This window comes from Dendropsophus ebraccatus, chromosome 13 (genome assembly GCF_027789765.1).
Source record: "Dendropsophus ebraccatus isolate aDenEbr1 chromosome 13, aDenEbr1.pat, whole genome shotgun sequence".
In the NCBI taxonomy this organism is placed as follows: Eukaryota; Metazoa; Chordata; class Amphibia; order Anura; family Hylidae; genus Dendropsophus; species Dendropsophus ebraccatus.
Window position 1 is genome coordinate 55,400,128 of NC_091466.1, and position 17,357 is coordinate 55,417,484.

General features: G+C 41.5%; 1 protein-coding gene across 3 annotated transcripts in view; it reads right to left on the bottom strand.

The window, feature by feature from the left end:
- Positions 1-2,593: 2,593 nt before the first annotated feature.
- Positions 2,594-17,357, bottom strand: part of VPS39 (VPS39 subunit of HOPS complex) — a 121,479-nt gene continuing 106,715 nt past the window's right edge. For all 3 annotated transcript variants that reach the window (XM_069949231.1, XM_069949232.1, XM_069949230.1), the window contains 13 exons: positions 16,942-17,085; positions 16,164-16,305; positions 15,942-16,028; positions 15,488-15,561; positions 15,313-15,411; positions 14,357-14,456; positions 13,865-14,008; positions 13,662-13,764; positions 12,524-12,569; positions 9,636-9,785; positions 8,380-8,514; positions 6,941-7,032; positions 2,594-5,758 (listed from right to left, as the gene is read on the bottom strand). In XM_069949231.1, coding sequence (XP_069805332.1) covers positions 5,683-5,758; positions 6,941-7,032; positions 8,380-8,514; positions 9,636-9,785; positions 12,524-12,569; positions 13,662-13,764; positions 13,865-14,008; positions 14,357-14,456; positions 15,313-15,411; positions 15,488-15,561; positions 15,942-16,028; positions 16,164-16,305; positions 16,942-17,085 — 1,392 coding nt within the window. In that variant the 3' untranslated portion in view covers positions 2,594-5,682. The remainder of the gene's footprint in view (positions 5,759-6,940; positions 7,033-8,379; positions 8,515-9,635; positions 9,786-12,523; positions 12,570-13,661; positions 13,765-13,864; positions 14,009-14,356; positions 14,457-15,312; positions 15,412-15,487; positions 15,562-15,941; positions 16,029-16,163; positions 16,306-16,941; positions 17,086-17,357) is intronic.

A 17,357-nucleotide genomic window follows, 5' to 3' on the forward strand; every position in this document is an offset into this window, starting at 1 on the left:
AAAAACAGAGAAAAGTTTCTATTGGACTGGGCAAAATAACCTCAGTGCCAGAACACCCCGACTGGTACAAGTGTAATCCCCCTCCCAGTAGGGTTTCCAGTCCCCGACATGGGCTCCCTCCTATGGTGATATCTGCTCTTATGCTTTATTATGTGCATTTTTTTCTATTTCCTTGAGTTATTTTGGTCTTTGTGTCCATCTCAGATATAGATTGAGCTACAGCCACAGTCATATTTCTCATATTTTTTCTTATTGGTCATTGTTTTTCATTTGTATATCATTTGTTTTCATGGGAGGGGGATTACACTTGTACCAGTCGGGGTGTTCTGGCACTGAGGATATTTTGCCCAGTCCAATAGAAACTTTTCTCTGTTTTTAAATGTTTTTAGATGTTTGTCTTGCACTTGTAGTTTTTGATACATCAATAAAGAATTATTGCATTCATTTGTGAGAGATACAGTCATTTATTATCTGGGATGTGCCACCCATATTTATATGACATACTTTTTCTTCTTTTTGGATTTAGTTGCTTCTTTTATGTCATTTTGGGTTGAGCACTCCTTGATTTGTACCTTACTTTTTGATTTGATTTGAGTAGTAGTGCCCTGTTGTCTCCCTTGTATTAACATATAATGGTTGCACATTAAGTGTTATGTATCTATCTACTCTAGCTGACAACTTTATACCGAGGTAATCAATCGAGTCGTCCATATCCACCACTCGCACCAATAGACTGGACATATGGAATCCCTCACTAATCGGCAACAAGGAAGACTTCATCCAATTAACCTTGAGTCCAGAGACCTCTCCATATTGTGAAACAATATCTATTACTTTCCGAACTGCGCCCTTCCCCCGTTCCAGAAAAAGAAGAATATCATCTGCATAGAGCAGGATCTTTTCATTCCTGCCCTGCAGACCAAACCCACTAACTTCATTGGACATTCTCATTTTTATAGCCAAGGGTTCTATAAAATAAATAAAAAGTAAGGGGGACAGAGGGCACCCCTGCCTTGACCCCCTCCCCAAACTAAACCATTTTGTAGCCCTGCCACTGCCAATAACGTTAGCTATAGGGGAAACATACAAAAGTTTAACCCACGATATAAATTGGTTACCGAGGCCAAATGCCTCCAGCACCTTCCATAAGAACCCCCATTCCACCCTGTCGAACGCCTTCATGGCGTCCAAGGACAGGATGGAATGGGGGGCCTCCGACCGCACCTAAACATTGGCAAAAGCCCTAGAAATATTCTCAAAAATAACCCTGCCAGGTACAAACCCTGCCTGATCGGCCCCGATCAGACCCGAAGTAACCTTACTCAATCTGAGCGCCAGCACCTTAGCAACAATTTTACAGTCACAATTGATAAGTGAGATAGGTCTGTAAGATTCTATATAAAGCGGATCTTTTTGTTTTTTCTCTATCAAAATAATACTAGCCTCCCTCATAGAGGGAGGGAGGATGCCCCTCGAGCAGGATTCATTGAAGGTCTCCAGCAACCATGGCAAAAGGATATCAGAGAATTCCCTGTATACAGCAAACGGTAATCCGTCCATGCCTGGGACCGATTGACCCTTACAGTTCCCCAGAGCCATCGTAATATCTTCCAACGTGACAGGAGAGTTCAGGGCCTGACATTTGTTCCCTTCAAGTCTCGGTATCTCCAATTGACCCAACCACACATCCATCTCTGAATCATTCCCTTCCATCTCTGAGCTATACAGCTCCGAGTAGAAGTCATGGACGACTCGATCGACCCCCTCCCTAGAATTGATCAATTTATTATTTTTATCATACAAAGCAACTATAGGAGTTCTTGGTTCATAAGTATCAATTATCTTTGCCAAGAATTTACCCGGTCTGCCTGCTTCAGTAAAATATTTACGCCCCTTAAAAAAAATTGCATGTTGGGCTTTAGAGATCAAAAAAGATAAATACTGTGACTGTGCACCCCTAAGAACTTCACCATTATCCCTAGAGGGCATGGCTACGAAGGTCTCTTCTGCCTTGCTTACATTTTCTTTAAGTTCATTTTCCTGAGCCCTAAATTCACTTTTCTTCCGGCATACCTCCCTATAGAGAATCCCCCGAAGATAAGCTTTCATTGTATCCCATACTATCGAGAGATCCGCTGAGCCCTTATTGCAATCCCAAAAGGAATTCAACTCCTCCCTAATCTTTTCTTTATCTTTAATAACGATCAGCCAATATGGGTTGAATCTAAACACCCGATGCCCTGATTCTTCATACCAAGGGCCTCTAATCCTCACCATCAGTGGGGAGTGGTCAGAAATGGTTCTTGTTTCATATGAAATATTATAAATCCATTTTAACATCTGGTCATTGCATAGAGCCAGGTCTATGCGCGATGCAGTCATATAAGTAGTACTGAAACACGAAAAGACCTGCTGCTCCCCATGCAATGAACGCCAGATATCCTTCCAGCCAGTCTCTTCAATGAGTCTAGCTAGTGGCGTAACGTGAGGCGATACACATTGAGAGCCCCCCCCCCCTCCTATCCAAGGAGGAGAAACTTTACCTAAGTTAGCTAATCAAGTATCACTATAGGTTATGAAGCAGACACAAGAATATGCTTTAGTCAGTTTATTACAAATACATTAGTCTGTGTTCCAGACACCAATGTGAAAAATGTACATTACAGTACAGTGTATGTAAAGGTTATTTACAGCAAAGTTGAACTTTATTAGGAACACCAATATGAACAATATGAAGGAAGAGAGGAGATGAATGTGTCTACTATCAGGCCATGCAGGATGTTGTGCATACTCTTGGAAAAAAGTCTTGTAGGTTTCTTGCAGAGAACCTCAGGATTGTCGTAATCTACTGATAATCTCCTCCATTTTGGCTAATGTTGTGGGGTTTAGTGAACAGTGTCCAATTGGAAAATTAAAGATGGAGGGAAAAGTAACTTCTATAAAGACAGTTTGCCATTTAGCCAAGGTAGTGATGAGCAAACTTGCCGAATGTTCGGGTTATGCAACATTCATCTGAACCCGAATGCTCGGCATTTCACTCCCAACAATGGGAGAAATTGGATGCCGCCCTAGCGCTAGCCTGGATATGGCCTATGGCTATGTTCACACAACATAAATTTTCAATTAATCATGGCTGTTGTTGCACATTACAACACTGGCCGTGATTAATTTAAAAGTTACACTGCATTGAAGTCAATGGAATCCCGGCTGGAGTGTATTCATTGAATAGCGGCCTAACAACAATGACAGTTCACACAAAGTAAAGTGCGGCTCCGGCCGCACTTTACATTGTGTGCTATGGGTAATTGGGATGCAGGCACATACAAATGCGCCTGCATCTCAATTCTAAAGAAATGAAGTTCTTCAGTGAAGTGGATGAACTTCATTGACACCAGCCATTCTGAGACACGGCCAAGTCACAGAATGGGCGGTGTCATTGTGTTTGTGTGAACCCGGCCTATGGCTGTATCCATGTTTTCCAGGACTCCCTAGGGCCTCATTCAACTTCTCCAGCTCCCGGAAACCAAATGACAAGCATTCAGGCAAGGACTGTCACAGATAACACTTGTCACTGTACAGAGTGGTTTGTGTCAAAAAGCATTGTCTGTGCTAGAATGATGTCATAATAAATGGCAATGCTGCAATTTCTAAGTGTCACGGTAGACAACTTAAAGTGTTTTCTTCGTCTTTTTGGTAAACCCTGGTATGACATGCATACGGTTACAAATATCCGGGATTGGCTTTCGGGGGTAAACTATCACTTGTCTTCACTACTAGTAAGCAACCAAGGGCTTGTGCAGTCCATGGAAGTGGGAGACATGTAATTTGAGAATCAGACAATTTGACACTCTTACCCAGGCAAGTTATACCCATTCTATTAATGTTGGTAGACCCCAACAATTTAACTTAAAGTGCTTAAAGGGGTTATCCAGCGCTACAAAAACCATGGCCACTTCCCCCCCTCTCTTGTCTCTAGTTCAGGTGCAGTTTGCAATTAAGCTCCATTTACTTCATTGGAACTGAGTTTGAAACCCCACCCAATCTGGAGACGAGAGGGGGAAAGTGGCCATGTTTTTGTAGCACTGGATAACCCCTTTAAGAGAACATGTCAAAAGTCCAGACCCTGACTGATAAGTAGAACAAGCCGAAAGAAAGTGCACTGCTGAGCACTGCTCTCCTTGCTATGTCCACGAGACCTAAAGGGCCCCATAGACTTGAACTTGGAAGTCCTATCCTGGTCAGATGACCAACCCTGGAGTGAACGTGCTTAAGCATGCACTTCTCTTGTCTCGTTCTCCTGATCAGTCGCAATCTGAATACCCAGACGTTGACCAATCAAAACTTTTGATACTTCTCTGTGACAGGTACTCTTTAACATGTGCTTCCAGGTGACTAGTAGAAACATATTGACTATCAGCCTCTTGCCCCCTCACAAGGGTAATAAATATGCATTCTAAGCCAATATGGGTATATAGAGCAATGCAGTGGTGATTCACATGTTACCAGCACATAACTACTACTAAAACCAATCAATGGCCTCAGGAGTCTCAAGTTACATGTTCGTAGCACACCTTAGGACCATCACTGGAGGCAACGGTCACATGCTGGTATGGCACATCATTGCTGTAGCAAAAGATCAACCACTGGGGACCACCTTAATACTGGCACTGGAGAGGTCGAGGATCTAACATGTAAAGAATGTTTGTGTTTTTATTATATTTCCAGTAGCTCACAGATAACTCCTTTAAGCGTCTTGTCATGCATCATTATATTTTTTTCCCCAATGAATAATTTCAGCAATCAGATGTAACCTGGGGCACAGTTTATTCAGCAATTCATGGACAGAAAGTGGCTTAGGGTGATACAAGCAAAATAAAGACTTTCCATAATGATTTTCTTGTTTAAAGGGCTATTATACCCATCTGTGTATATCCACAGGACATGCTGTATGTGTCAACCAGATCGAGAGATCCCGACCATTCCGGCCTGTTTGCAGCTCCCAGAGGTGGTCGGGAAGCGAAAACCAGCTTAAGCTGGCAACTGACTTTAATGTTAGTAGCGCCAAATCCATAGCCCTATGAACTATTTGCACATATGCTATTATTGACCGAGATGAGTGTACCCCTTTAAGAAATGAAAACATGAATAGAAATACATCTTTTCCTCAAAAATATTTTTTGTTCTTCTATTGTAAAGATTTTTTATTTTGAGTAAAAGACTCCGGGACACTTCATAGTGTTATATAATCTTGTGTTCTGCATCTCTATATTTTTTTTTTAACACTTAAACTCTACCATAGCTGGATAACAGAATATCATACAAAGTCTTCAGGATAATGACATACCCCATCTTGTTATAAACTTCTATGTACATACATTAACAAACCTTTACAGCCTTTAGGTATAAATCCTTCATGAACCCAGCGACAATCTTCACTTTCAGAACCAGAGTTGTGCAAAATCTGCCAATAATACACTTGTAGTCGATATATAATAAAGACTTACAGTAGGAATCATCAGAATCTACACTGTTATATGGCGTGGGGTCTAGCTGTTCAGTGAGGGAATAAGAGAGGTCTCAGACAGTAGAAAAAAAGTAATATACAGATCCAACCTCCATAGTCACAGCTTCATGGACCCGATGCGTTGCTTGTACCGTATTATATAACTCATAGAAGGAGCTTTAAGAGTCCACAGAGCTGACATCCTTTGCACAGAAGTAATGGACAACCACGCCATTTGGATACCGGGCAAATGCACTGTGAACAGAGAGGAAAATACATTGTCACACATCAGTCATGATACCACCACAATGTTCTGTAGAATTGCTGGTGAGGATCGCTGAGGAGGCCTAGTCTAAAGATGGCCATAGGCTTTATCTGTGTTTTCCAAGACTTCCTAAAGCTGCATCTAACTTCTTCAACCACTGATGATCAAATGCAGAACAAACAGACTCAAGCATGCTCAAGACTCAAGCATGAGTTGCACTCATCTCTAGTACACAGGCCTTAAAGGAGAAGTCCGGCAACATTTTTTATTAAAGTATTGTATTGCCCTCCAAATTTTTATACAAATCACCAATATACACTTATTGCAGGAAATGCTTATAAAGTGCATCAAGGCTTCACTTCCTGGATAACATGTTGATGTCACGACCCGACTCCCAGAGCTGTGCAGGCTGTGACTGCTGAAGAGGATGATGGCAGGGGGCACTGAGGGACACAGGGCACTGGAGGGACACTGAGCATCCCCCTGCCATCATCCTCTCCAGCAGCCACAGCCCACACAGCTCTGGGAGTCGGGTCGTGACATCACCATTTTATCCAGGAAGTGATATCACCATGTTATCCAGGAAGGGAATCCTTGATGCAGTAATAAGTGCAGGGAAAAAAGCACTTTATAAGCATTTCCTGCAATAAGTGTATATTGGTGATTTGTATAACTTTTGGAGGGCAATACAATCCTTTAACAAAATTTTTCAACGGACTTCTCCTTTTAAGGGATCCTGTCAGTTCTTGGTTAACCTATAAGTTGCCCGTAGTACCTGACAAGTGTTCTGTTGCTGAGTCTGTATGTTTTGTGATGCTGCACTTTCATTAAAAGCAACTGTAATTGTTGGTTTCTATGCCTGAGAACTAGGCATGGAGTTGGAGCTGCAGCTACATGTAGTCAAAGTGTCAGCCAAGCCTGGGTGAGCAGGAGGAGGGCATGGCAGCACAACTATATGGCACTAAGGCTCTGCCTCTAGATACAAGCACCAAGTTGGATGCAGCACTGGACAGAACATATAGGCACAGGGGCAGAATGCTGAGCACTACAGCTACCAGATACTGTGGGCAGCTTATTAGACAGAGAACTCATAGACTTGACGTCTCTTATGTATATCAAGAAAAAAAAAAAAAAAAAGTTCCTCTTTAATATGCGCTTCTACATTTCTTCACCTGTTTCCGATCTTTTTTTTGCAGACACTGCAAATCTTTTCTTCTGTAATGACACATTTGACCTGCTGATAGGAAATCCTCTCCTCCTGTACCTGCACAAAACATGAGTTAAAAAAAAAAATTATATATATTTTTACACACACATAGTTACATAGTACGATGCTAAAAAATATGAACAGAGAAAAAGTCACATTGCTTATGAGATTTTTCATGTGACCGGATACCAGTCATGAACGACGACGATTAGGTTACTCTTCATCTCTCTGTGGCATTGCAGATAGCTGAGGAGTAAAGTGTTCGAATACGGTTCTCCTGACCTTTTAGGTATCAGGGCTGCTATGCAAGATTCTGAGGATCTGACATGGTCTCTTAAAACAGCAAGTAATTTTTTTGACGACACATTCCCTTTAAGTACTCTGAATTTCTGCATTATTCTTTATATATTTATATCTTTTTACCTTGGACTTTTATCCCCATAATAGTTGTACATTTAATATCTACATTCTATTACACAGTGTACTAGCTAAATCTTATTGCATCATGTTTTGCTTAGGGCTCGTATGTGCATTACCTATGTTGCCTTTTCTCTGCTTATATCTGTTTTTCTCCCTTTGCCACACACCCCTCTGGCTGCTTTCCTCACGGTCATGTGACCACGGAGTCCAGAGCTATCTCCACTTTAACACATAAGTGTTTCCGCCTCTTTTATACTACGCTACAGCAATATGGGGATTCATCCAGTGTTTTCTCCTCACTGTTTTGATCTTTTTACAGACCTACGACAATGTATAGGTGTTTTACTTGTACACATTGATCTGCTGGATGTTTAAACCTTCTTTAGTAAAGTTCATTGTCTATATGCATAAGGCCTATAGTGAGCACTGATTCTGTCCACCTATTTTTCCCCTCTACAATAGCGGTATCACACAAGGTGCCACCTCTTGCCTATTTGTTTGCTTCTTTACGTATCTTTAAAGTGACACTGTCACCCCCTTTTTGCATTCTGACTTCTCTTTATAGATGTAAAGGGTAACTTTAGCAGTTTTCATTACGTAAAATAAGGTATGAAAACTGCTAAATTTACCTTTTACACAAGTGTAGAGAAGTCCGAATGCAAAAAGGGGTGACAGTGTCACTTTAAGTTGATAAGCATAGGATTTGAGTGCACACTTTGTTAATTTATATAAACAAAAAGAAAATATAGGGTGGTTAAGAACCTCTTATGCAGGTTTGGCTTACTTAAAGATGAGGCTTTTAGATCTCACCTAGAGTGTGTATAGAGTCTATCTTCTTCAAAACATATAGGTATGTGGTATACATAAACCTTCTTACTGTATAAATGATCTTTTATTTGTATAGGTCAGTAGGGAATCATCCAGAAAGCTCTGGCAGAGGAAATATGCTAGCTGTGCAGGTGCTGTGTGTGACTGAGGACTTACTCTCAAGAACTCGGCATGCAGAAGGTTCTTCAAAACTTGATTGAATCTCTTCCTTTGAGCGTTCTCCTCCAGCACTTTCTCCAGAAAGATTTGAATCTCTTGGATCTGAGTGTTGGCTGGTAATAAGTCTATGGCCTGAACAAGACCAAAAGGATAAACGTGTAAATTCACAAAATGGGTTTAAAACGTCACAACAAAACTCATTAAACAAAGCACACTACTACGCACCATGTTTGGTTAGTGTGCGCCCATGTCCGTAGGTTTTGGATCCACCTAATCTGTAATTCTTAGGAAAAAATAAACGAAACAGACGCTCCTTAATGGGCCTATCCCGGAGGCAGCCAGGGGTTCTAGAGAACTCATTTCATATTCCTGGCAGCTAAACTAGCCATTACAGGTAGCTGGAAACCATCCAGTATTCCACTGAAATTGGTTAAGAGTTAGCTAAACCGGATAATGGCTAATGATGGGCTTAGTGGTTCTCCTCCAAGACTCTCAAAGCAAATGTGATGCCATCTGCAATCTTGGATGACTTATTTAGGTACCATCTCCTTGTGTGGAACTTGTCTACCATATTTAAATATTCCTATATCTTCATCTTGATCCCTTACGTTTCTTGTGTCATATTCTCTTATTTTGCTTGCTCCTTTTTATTATGGTTCTTGGGTTATTTTCTCACTGTACTTAATTTGTATTCTTTCGCTGTAATTCTTAAAGACTTCAATGTTAAAGGGGTAGTGCGGCGCTAAACATTTATTCAACTTTGTAATGTGTGTTATGTATGTGAATGGCCCCCTTCCCCGTGTTTCCCCCCACCACGCTAGACCCAGAAGTGTTGGTGCATTATACTTACCGCATTCGTGTCGACCCCTGGCCGTCATCTTGTGACAATGACGTCATGTTAGTGAGGCCGGCCGAACCGCTCCATCTGTCCCTCATGCCGGCCCCCCTCTGCCGCGTCACCAGCTGCTCAGCCGCGATTGGCTGAGCATAACTGTGCTCAGCCAATCACGGCTGAGCAGCTGGTGATGCGGCATAGAGCCTAGAACCCCCTCCACATCTCAGAAGGGATACTTATGGGACATTGAATAACAGGAGGCAAGTAAAGGGAGCCTCTTCTGCTCCCTGGACTAAGCCCTTTAGTGTTCAGCTCTGTTCATATCGGTGTTCTGTCGGCTTGTAAGGTTTTTTTGGAATGTCTGATAGCAAAATAGAGAAGTCTTATTTATAAATGACACACATCTGATATTCTTTACCTTTGTTGTATTCAGCTTTGCGTGATGCTGCTCCAGGACCGCTAAGGCTGCAGCAATGTTTGGCCTTGGCTCTTCCAATTTTATTTTAATAGGACCCAAACAGTGCACATCAGGCGGAGAAAGGTACATTCTGATCAGAGATAAATAGACCTGAAATACAAAGGATAAAAGGTCTGCCTCCCTGTAGCACAAAGGATCTTCTATTATTGCATAAAGTTTATTTTTTAATGCACATTATATGATTATTTATATCATGATGGCCTGTACTAGACATGACAACCAAGCAGAGGCACCATCAGCCATCCTATAGGAATACCCCTTTAACTTGTTAAGGTTACATGTAAACATTGCTGTGAGTGATTTATGTTTTTCTCCGGAATAAGATATAGATATATATAGATTGTGAGCCCTCGCGGGCAGGGTCCTCTTCCCCCATGTACCAGTCTGTCTTTTGCCTTCATGTAATGTTTTCTGATCTTGTATTGTTCCTGCCTGTTGCCCATCTATTGTATAGCGCTCTGGAACTAAGGGCGCTTTATAAATAAATAATAATAATAATAATATATAGTGGCATGGTGGGGCTTTGAGAGACAGTTCCATGAGGGACATTTACTAAGGAGTCCAATAAGTTCAACTATTCTAATGGGGATTGGTGTGTATTTTGTTCTAATATCTTGTGACTGATTCATTAAAATGTAGCACTGCCATAGTAAATGTATCTAATTAAAAAGAAGCAAAAAAAGCCCAACTATGAAAAAATTGCGCAGTTTTATTCACCTGGTTCTGACCAGACGTAAGCTTGCGCCTGTTTATGCGACTTTTTAAAAAGTCTCAAATGATAAATTGGGCGCTAATCCCAGATTATGGGAACTTTTGGGTGAATACTTAAAGCATAACTGTCATGTTTTTTTTATTGCAGAAATCAGTAGTATAAGCGATTTTAAGAAACTCTGTAATAGGTTTCATCAGCCAAAAAAGCCTCCTTCTGTACTCAAGAAGCAATCTCCCAGCCTCCCCCCTGACTTCTTATCTGTGCATTATCAGGCAAACACGTCTTCATTACAGAGAAGCCAGTGAAGACGGGTTCTGCTCTCTCCATTCTATCCTTATGGAGGGGGGAGGGGCCGAGGGAGACGAGGGAGCAGGAAGAGGTGACATGAAGGTCAGCTGTTTGTAGACTCTCTGGGCACCTAAAACACAGGATTCTGGGGTCAGAAAGGTCAGTGCTTAGCTATGAACTTACTGAGAGAAGATTGCAGGGTGTTGTGCTGTGCAGGACTGCTCTGTGCTCAGTCACTCCTAGCAGCCCCTCCCCTCTCCATAGCCACATAATGGAGACAGAAATCCTGCTTCATCTGATGTGAGGGGAGAGGAAACTCTTTTAGTACATAAATCCTATTACAGAGTTTCTTAAAATCGCTTGTACTGTTGATATTTAATGTTTTCAGAAAAATGACCCTGAAATGACAGTTACGCTTTAAAACAGGCAGATTAAAAAAAAGTCGCATCTAAAAATATTCACCTGTCGAATACTGGTTCATAAATAGAACTTAGACCAAAAATGGGTGAAAAATGCAATTATTCACCAAAAATTAGGCGCAAACCCCTTGATAAATGTCCCCCTGTGTGTTCAGGTGGAGCTCCTGGACCATATACTCTCCTCCAACCTTAGAGCTGATGAGGCTCTGAAACCACCTGGTGGAGCTCTATTAGAGATTCCAGAGCTTCCCAGGTGAACACTCCCAGGGTGGGAGAACACAGGCAGTACTAGGCCTGTGGGAGCTGCAGCCAAGTCTTGGTGAGACCAGTGTAGTGTTGAGCAGTGGGCTCAGAAGTAACAGCTAGGAAAGCTGTTGTGTACAGTCAGTGGCTAGACGGCCTAGGTTTTATTTTACTTGCAAAGTGTTGCCTATGTCTAAAGCTTTTCCTTGGACTGAAAAATAAAGCAACTGTGGTCAGTTTAAAGCATACAGCACTGACCGGACTGAAGTTTGTGATGTGCCAACCATCTCAGACCCAGGAGATCCCAGCGAGTGAGTAACCCCCAGATTGTCACTTTATATAATATATATATTGAACTTCTACAGAGATATATATATACACACACACACACACACACACACACACACACACACACACATCTATCTATCTAGATATCTAAGTTATATACAGGTGGTCCTCGGGTTACGACGGTCTCGAGTTACGACGTTTCGTGGTTCCGACGCCTTGTTCCGACCTACGCGGTTCCGCCGTAGGTAGAGTACGTGCAGTGGCGGAAGAATGCAGTACAGTACTGTACTATACTATACAGTGACAGGTTCCAGACTGAGAAAAACGAGTCTCCTGGCTGCTATAACGCCCTGCATTATGGCTCCCAAACCTAAGCCAGACTCTGCTGATGCCACCTGATGTACCTATGTGTTTATTGATACTTATGTAGGGTACTGTGTTAGCATACAGTAGGTGTTAGGATAGGCTAAGTGTTTACAGCACAGTACTGTTATTATGGTACAGTACTGTATGAATGTATGATCCGACTTACGTCGAAATTCGGTTTACGACGCCGCGCAGGAACGGATCAACGTCATAAGTCGAGGACCACCTGTATAGAGATATGCAAGCGTGTGTATATATAATTATACATACAGACGCTTGCATATCTCTCTCTATATATAATTTATATATCTCTCATATCTATCGATAGATAAAGGAGTGTGTGTGTGTCTGTAGAAGTTCAATGAATCTTTCTCAATCTGCTTTTACAGAATGTCTTGTTGTATTATGTATCTAACCAGGAGAGTGTCCCCCTCACTGTGAGACTTCACAGGTTTACAAGATCAACATGAACAAGTATAAAAAGTAAAAAGGTAGCAATGTATCATACTTACATCCTTGTTACCGTCCTTGGCATAATCATAATGTTTGTGGCAGTACCTAAGAATTTAAAAGATAAAAATCTTCAGTATGGAAATGGCTGAGGAGGAGGCTTCTGATGCAGCTCTTAGAAGATATTCAGAAACCCCTACAGCATGGGTCTCCAAACTGCGGTCCTCCAGCTGTTGCAAAACTACATTTCCCATCATGCCTGGACAGCCAAGTTCTAAGCTTTAGCTTTCCAGGCATGATGGCAGTTGTGGTTTCGCAACAGCTGGAGGGCCACAGTTTGAAGACCCATGCCCTACAGCAGCTAGATCTCTGTAGGGAGAACCAGAACACTGCAAGAAGTATCTCACAAAACCAACCCGTAATCTACTTTTAGGCCAAGTTCACAACGGCTGTTGTTGCAGGTTCCATTAAAGTGACTGTACCACCAGGCCCAGGCTGAAGCACTGGAGGCGGGCCGACCCACCCTTAGTGGGAAGAAACCCCAGCCCCTCCATGACATGACTCCATTAGAATCAATGGAACCCTATCATAGAGGGGCTGGGGTTTCCTCCCACTAGGTATGGGTGGGCCCGCCTCCAGTGCTTCAGCCTGGGCATGGTGGTACAGTCACTTTAACCCCTATGGAATCCCGTCTTTAGTGTATACACTACGGCCGGAATTCCAGGCGCCGCACAGAAAGCTGCCATGTCTATTTTGTGCGGTCGCTATTTAGTGAACAGCGACCGCACCAAATAGACTGTGCACATAATGTAAAGTACGGCTCCCAGCTGTACTTTACATTGTGTGCTATGGCTAATTGAAGTGCCGACACACCTGAATGTGCCCGCATATCAATTAAGTTGAAATAATGTTAACCTGGCCGATACTGCAGTATAAGCCGGGTTTAACATCTCGGACAGCGGCCGTTTTGTGACAAGGCAGTGTTACAGAACGGCTGTTTTGCCATGTTCGGCCTTATACTGGAAAGAAGCAAGAACTCTAACATTCCTATTCAGGTTTCAACGCTCTTTAATGGGTTGGATATTACTTCTCTATTACCACCTAGGAGCTACACTGTATGTCCATTTTTCATCTACTTGTGACCTCTTCAGGTGTAAAGAATGATTTTAGGCTATCGTTGGTTAACATTTGTCTACTCACTGTTCTGCCATGTTAGTGTCTTTCAGGATATGCACATAAATGAACAAAGCCTGCTCATGCTTGCCCATCCGACCCAACAGTAGTGCTCTCTCCTCCAGCAGTCCTGCATAAAGAAAGCAACAATTACAAGACCATACATCACAGTAGATGTTCAGGTAGATGCTTTAGTTTGCATGGAGCATAAGCCAGAGCCACAAACTCACCATCAAATGGGAAGTCACTGATCAGACGTTCAGGCTGGTAACAGTTTGAGATTTCCAAGAAATTTAGTAATTTAGTGCGATATGTTCCCAGCTCTCCCTTCTCTGAGCCTGCAGGGACATTCACCACTTCATTGCATGTAGAACCTACAAACAGAAAAGCAGAATTAACATATATAACTACACATCATTTAGTTACAAGTTTAAGTCTGCAATATTCCCTCATTTTCAGAAACCTTGCTATGCACTTTGCAGCCTGCTCCTAGGTACAGATTCTTCTCTTGTAGGTGTATCCTCCTTGTAATACATGCTGGATGTGAGCTTTGTGTACTAAGGAATCTAGAGGTTGATGTGTGTTTTTTCTACACCTGTAATTCTTCACCTGAAAACTGCCTTTTAAATGCTTTACTTCCTATCTACAGCCTATGTGACATGCCCTCTATCCAAAAATAAATCTCCGCTTATATTAGTCCACTATGTCAATAAGCCAAGTACCTATAGCTTGCATGAGAGTCTGCACCTTCTCGCAATACAACTTGATGAGACAGTTGTGAAATTCAGGGCCCCGATCCTCCCATATAAGGATAATATGTTCCTGGAAAAACAGAAAAACCCTTTATCACTTGAACAGATGCCTACATTTACACAAGCAAATAGTGGTATTAGTGACTGATGTATTCAGTTCTTACTTGGCTGCTTTCATGATTCCTATAGAAGTTGATAAAGAGAGCAGTGTAACCTATGTTTTCATTCTCTGTATGGATGTGGTAGCTGCCTGTGGCTGGATGAGGCTAGTAAAACCCAAATTCGGAGATATGTATAGGTCCCAGAGGTGGGGTACTTATCCGTCAGACATTTAAGGCATACAGTAATGCCATAAATGTCTGAGATGGGAATACCCCTTTTAAAGTAGTCTGGAGCTCCCAAGATTGATGACTATTATAAATAAGTACCTCCACCTCCTGACCAAGCATAACTGCATAAGTAACAGGTGTATCCACACAACAGTTTCATCTCCAACTATCTAAAGGTGGCCATATACCTTCCATATCTTTGAGATTTTCCTCCTGTCTTCCCCATACACATATTCTGGTATGGTGTAATCAGAGTACTAGCAAAGCAGGCCGGGGGCATTTACTAGGCCCCCAGCTGCCATAAAGCCACTTGTCACCAAGGCATGGTGTTGCAGGGAAGCCCCTTCCCTCAGATGCCACAGACGTTATTGACCACAGCATCTAAGGAGTTCAACATTTGAGATTTGTGGGATAACATAGCCTGCATCCAATATATATATGGAGCAGGCATTGCTCCTGATCTTATGCCATATCATCCCTGTACATGTATGTGGCCAAGGGGGTTAAATGAGCACTAGACATTCTACAATTATGATACACATTCCATTACTTGCCGATCCTATTAGTTTTATTGTAACAAGAAATGGCATCTCTTACCAAATAGGGAACAGCAAGGTCTTTGAAGTTTTCTAGTAAAAATTCAAGCACAAGATTTCGGGGAAGGCACTCAACTTCTGGGAGGTCTTCAGTGAATATCTGTCAAAAAAAAAAAAAAAATACACTAAAAAAATTCTATATTTTATATTTTAACCAAAGCTATAACAATCATTACCTTTAATCCATCTTCAGGGTGGTATCTTAGGACCCATATACAATACTCAAAGATCAAAGATATTTTTTCTGCTCCTGTATAAACAGTAAGAGCAGCGTTACTGTCATGGAAAAACACTGAGAATATTTTATTGCTCTCTAAAGTTTTTAATCTATAACACCTGTAGGTATAAAGGTGTGCAACAACTGCAACTACAATTGCCTGCTTCCCAGGTACCATGCCTTTAGTGTTTTTTTTTTTATATAATGACAGTGGCCATTTAAATTCTATATCCAAGGTCAAGGATACTTTAAAAAAAACATGACATGTCAAATAAATTTTTTGGTTTTGTTTTGTTTTTGTAGTGCCCATTTCACGGGTTGTTAAAATCACTGGCAATAAAGAATAGTCATTCCAGCAAATAAACATTGGGGCAATGGCAATGATATAGACAGGCAGAGGTTTTAGAACTCACCTAATCTTTGCAGGTACTGAACAGTTCTTTCATGACCTTTTAATGGCGAATTGGCTTTTTTCGACTGGTCAACCAGGACCATAAGAGCTGCAGAAACCAATCAGAATACATAGTATAATAATGACATTACTGTTAATACAGTCTGATTGTATCTAGTTGAACCAACACTGTAGGTTGACACTAGGTATGTACTCCAAAAGACAATTGTATTTATCACTTTACCTTTCTCATGAAGTCCTTTCTTCTCATAGAGGATGATGAGCTCACTGTACTTGTGCGCTTTCTTTAGTACATGTTCACTCTCCTCCACATGACAATGATTGTTCTCTAACCGTAGGAGAGGTGCCACCAGAGCAACGTTAGTCTAATGAAGAAAATCCCATTACTATACAGGTAGGATCACATGACCAAGTCCTGCACACTGCCTCTGTTACTTACATACGCCTTAAAAGCCTTCTTACTGTGTTATCAAGGCTACGCAGTGGCCGAAACCAGTCTAGCGAATAAGCAAGACCGCACCTTGTCCGTCTGCTATTTTATGGATTTCTACTGAATAAAGCCTGGAATTTTTTAATTGGAAATTTTGATGGAATCTTTTAGTCATACATTTCTATTCAATTTCTCTGAATAACAGAGGTACAACACATCATAGAGCCATAAAGATGTTCCATAATTGTTACTTCATGGGGTATTTCTGACATTGGTTTATAAGGACAAATGGCGCTTGGTCTTTAGATACTTTTTAAAAGGGGCTATCTAAAATTATAGTGACAAAACAGCGCCACTCCTGTCTTTAGGTTGCGTATGATATTACAGTTCAGTTCTAGTCATTTCAATAGACCTCAGCTGCAAAACCCACAGCTAAACCGAGGACAGGAGAGGTGCTGTTTCTGGAAGAAAGTTGCTATGTTTTTCTAGGCCTGAATGATCCATTTTAAGTCTCTAGAATACTGAATTTGACAAGGTTAAGAACTGAAAACTTCATATGGTAGAAACTTACATGCAGGTAACACTTAAGCAGAGTGGTGTCTATGATTTGCAGAAGCTTTTTCTTTGACTTGATTGTTGGGGTTCCTTCCATAAGGGGGGAGGTTGTAGAATGATGATCCGTGTCGTTCAGCTTCTTAACCAGGTGACTTCTTTTCTGTCGGTATATTAGGAAATAGGTCCAGAAAAAGTATTTACATTGAAACCTCTTTAAAAGCACCACCCAAATAATACAAGTTTTTTATGCGAATGGTTTTTTTAGGCTAATATGATTGTCGGCCTATCTTTAATGGGAGATGAACTGTAGTTACATGGCGTAAGCACTACACAGAGAATGAAGCCAATTGTTTCTGACCCCATTCACAGTGTAGCAGTAGTGCAAGGTGTGTATATTATATATCCCAGCAGCTCAGCCCTTTCCCACCTCCT